General features: G+C 40.4%; 1 protein-coding gene across 1 annotated transcript; it reads left to right on the forward strand.

Annotated features, from left to right (window-relative positions):
* Positions 1–365: 365 nt before the first annotated feature.
* LOC108996347 (pentatricopeptide repeat-containing protein At5g02860) lies at positions 366–3383 on the forward strand. Its single transcript, XM_018972196.2, has one exon. It carries the CDS (start codon positions 496–498, stop codon positions 2950–2952), a length of 2457 nt encoding a protein of 818 aa, XP_018827741.1. The 5' UTR covers positions 366–495; the 3' UTR covers positions 2953–3383.
* Positions 3384–3799: the final 416 nt, after the last annotated feature.

Here is a 3799-nt window from a genome sequence, read left to right on the forward strand (position 1 = left end):
TGAGTCTCACGTATAAAAAAATTTTGAGTTAAGATAAATTAATAATTTAAGAATTGAGTATTTTAATGTTAGACTTATATTAAAATTAGACTAAATTGATTTGAACTCAAATGAGTTTAACTACTAAACCGGATGTTATCCTTGGTTGAAACTTCAAAGACAAATAGAATAATATTATACAGAAGTCTCGTATTCTACATACCACTTAAAAATATATAATTTTCTTTTATTTTTTATATTTATAAAAAAATAAAATCTCATATTTTTAAATAGTTTGCATGAAATTGAGATTTATATTTAGAATTCAAGACAGATATTAAAGTTATAAAAGAAAAGATATTAAAAAGTTGGGTCTAACACCCGCGTCCCTATCTATCTTTGTCCCTCGACCAAAAAGATCTCTCTCGTTGGCTGCTAACTCGTACACAGCCCAACCGTGTTCGCCATACCCACCTAAGCCACCTTGTAAAACCTCTCTCTCTCTCTCTCTCTCTCATGGCAGAGAAATTAGCTCTACCACTCGTACTCGCAAATCCACCACCCTCAAGACCCATATTCCCCAACATCCACCAAAGTCAGCACCACCCTCCTAAACCCTCAGCCGAATCCGTAACCCCTTTTCTGCAGGACCTCCTCATCAACCACCAGAACCCCAACTCCCAACCCCTCTCGCCCCAGTCCCCAATCCCCAGAACCCGCCGCAAGCGCATCGGCAAGTCTCGGGACCCCAACCGCGGCAAGCCCTGGTCCCACCACCGGCTCTCCCTCAAAGGTCAGCAAATTCTCCAATCTCTTATTGACCCACAGTTTGATTCCGCTAAACTGGGTGAAGTCTTGCTTCAATTGTTTGAACCGTCCCCCGAAGAAGAAGTAAGTTCTAGCTCTGAATTGTTGTCTTTGGATGTATTGGGTATACTTAAGGGTTTAGGATTTAGCAAGAAATGTGACTTGGCACTGAGTGTGTTCGAGTGGGTTCGGAATCGCAAAGATTGCGAATTGATTTTGAATGGCTCTATTATTGCTGTTGTAATTAGTATTCTTGGCAAGGATGGTCGAGTTTCGTCCGCAGCGTCGTTGCTTCATGATTTACATAAAGCTGGGATTGATATTGATGTTTATGCTTATACTTCTTTGATTACTGCTTGTGCTAGTAATGGGAGGTATAGAGAGGCTGTAAAGGTTTTTAAGAAGATGGGAGAAGAGGGATGCGAACCTACTTTGATAACTTATAATGTGATTCTGAATGTGTATGGGAAAATGGGTATGCCTTGGAATAAGATTTTGGATCTTGTTGCCAGCATGAAGAGTGCCGGAGTTTACCCTGATTTGTACACCTACAATACGCTTATAAGTTGTTGTCGGCGTGGCTCTTTGTATGAAGAGGCAGCTGGGATTTTTGAGGAGATGAAGTCTGCAGGGTTTACACCAGATAAGGTTACTTATAACGCGTTATTGGATGTTTATGGGAAGTCTAGGTGGCCAAAGGAAGCCATGGAGGTGTTGAGAGAGATGGAAATCAGTGGGTTTTCTCCTAGCGTAGTGACTTACAATTCATTGATATCAGCTTATGCTAGAGATGGTTTGCTGGATGAAGCAATGGATCTCAAAACCCAAATGATGGAAAAAGGGATTAAACCTGACGTATTTACCTACACCACCCTTTTATCGGGGTTTGAGAAAGCTGGCAAGGATGAGTCTGCAATGAGGGTTTTTGAGGAAATGAGGAGTGCTGGGTGCAAACCAAATATCTGCACCTTTAATGCACTCATTAAGATGCATGGTAACCGTGGAAAGTTTGCAGAAATGATGGAGGTGTTTGAAGAGATCAAGATATGTCAGTATGCCCCTGATATTGTTACTTGGAACACACTTCTAGCAGTGTTTGGGCAGAATGGAATGGACTCAGAGGTATCAGGAGTGTTTAAGGAAATGAAGAGGGCAGGGTTTGTGCCTGAAAGGGACACCTTCAACACATTAATCAGTGCATACAGCAGGTGTGGTTCTTTTGACCAAGCCATGGCCGTTTATAAGAGGATGCTGGAAGCTGGGGTTACTCCAGACCTTTCCACCTATAATGCTGTTTTGGCAGCATTGGCCCGGGGTGGGCTCTGGGAACAATCTGAGAAAATACTTGCTGAAATGAAGGGTGGTCGGTGTAAACCCAATGAGCTGACATACTGTTCTTTGCTTCATGCTTATGCTAATGGCAAGGCGACGGAGCGCATGAGTGGTCTGGCAGAAGAGATATATTCTGGTTCAATTGAACCGCGCGCTGTGCTTTTGAAGACCCTTGTTTTAGTTAATAGTAAAAGTGACCTTCTAATGGAGACGGAGTGTGCTTTCTTGGAGTTGAGGAGAAGAGGGTTTTCACCTGACCTATGCACTCTTAATTCCATGGTTTCTATATATGGCAGAAGGCAAATGGTTACCAAAACAAATGAGATTTTGAATTTCATGAATGAGAGTGGGTTTACTCCTAGCTTGACAACTTACAATTGCTTGATGTATATGTACAGCCGCTCTGAAAACTTTCAGAAAGCGGAAGAAATTTTTAGGCAACTTTTGGGAAAAGGAATAAAGCCTGATAGAATTTCTTACAATACCGTTATATATGCCTATTGTAGAAACGGTCAGATGAGAGAGGCTTCACGGATATTCTCAGAAATGAGGGATTCAGGACTTGCTCCTGATGTGGTCACTTATAATACCTTTGTTGCAAGCTATGCCGCTGATTCAATGTTTGTGGAGGCCATTGATGTGGTTCAGTACATGATCAAGCATGGATGTAAACCAAACCATAACACATACAACTCTATTGTAGATTGGTATTGCAAGCACAATCGCCATGATGAGGCCAGCATGTTTATTAACAGCCTTCATAAGCTTGATCCACATTCTTCCAAGGAAGAACAATGCAGGTTATCAGAACGTATAACAAAGAAGTGGTCATAGACGATCCTCAGCTATCGACGGATGGCAGCTTAATTTGCTTGCATTTTACCTATTTAGCCTCGTTTCCATCCAGTCCTTGTTCCCCCTTTCTTTGTGCTCATGTATATTGTTTGGGAGAGAGATGACCCGAATTGTAACGTTCTTCATGCACATGATTGTTCTCTCTCGCTGGATTGACTTTTTGAGTTGAAGGGGACAAAGCTATACAACAAGCGTTCAACAAATGTATTAGCAGCATGCCATGTGTAGATCAGATAACAGATGAAAGGAAGGTGGGGCTGGGGAGGAAAGAGTTGAATAGGTTTGAAAGGTATGTAAAATCATATAGCAAGGAATTAGGAAAAAAATGTACAGTCAACGTCTAGTCTCTAGAAATACTTTGTTTTGTAAACTTTTGAAATCTATCAAATTTACAGAGAATTTTTGGGCTAGGATTTGGCTTCGATTTTGTGTTAATGAGAAATGGATTTTCTGTTTTTTTTTTTTTATATATTTGTTGCACTACTAACTATTGAGCTTATATACGATTGGAATTATTGGCTGTATGTATTAATATTGTGAAAGAAAGACTCAATCGTGACGTTCTAGGAACATGAAGTAAAATCACAGTTGCTTAGCAAAGTGAGATACAAAAGCACCTTTACATTGCTATCATTGTTAGTTGGATAATTAATTAAAAGTTCGATGCAGCCTGTGGTGGAGAAAGAATTACTGATATACCTTTACATTCTTCTAGTCTGTTTGCAGCATGTGAGGTTTCAGAAGTTACACCTTGTTATAATAAAATTTGTGAAATGTTGATGCTTTTGAGTACATTGTGGAGGCTTGTAAACCTCCATCACCAGCC

Source organism: Juglans regia, chromosome 13 (genome assembly GCF_001411555.2).
Source record: "Juglans regia cultivar Chandler chromosome 13, Walnut 2.0, whole genome shotgun sequence".
Classification (NCBI taxonomy): domain Eukaryota; kingdom Viridiplantae; phylum Streptophyta; class Magnoliopsida; order Fagales; family Juglandaceae; genus Juglans; species Juglans regia.

Coding starts and splice junctions, on each gene's coding strand:
- LOC108996347 (XM_018972196.2), top strand. CDS start 496: ATGGCAGAGAAATTAGCTCTACCACTCGTACTCGCAAATCCACCACCC.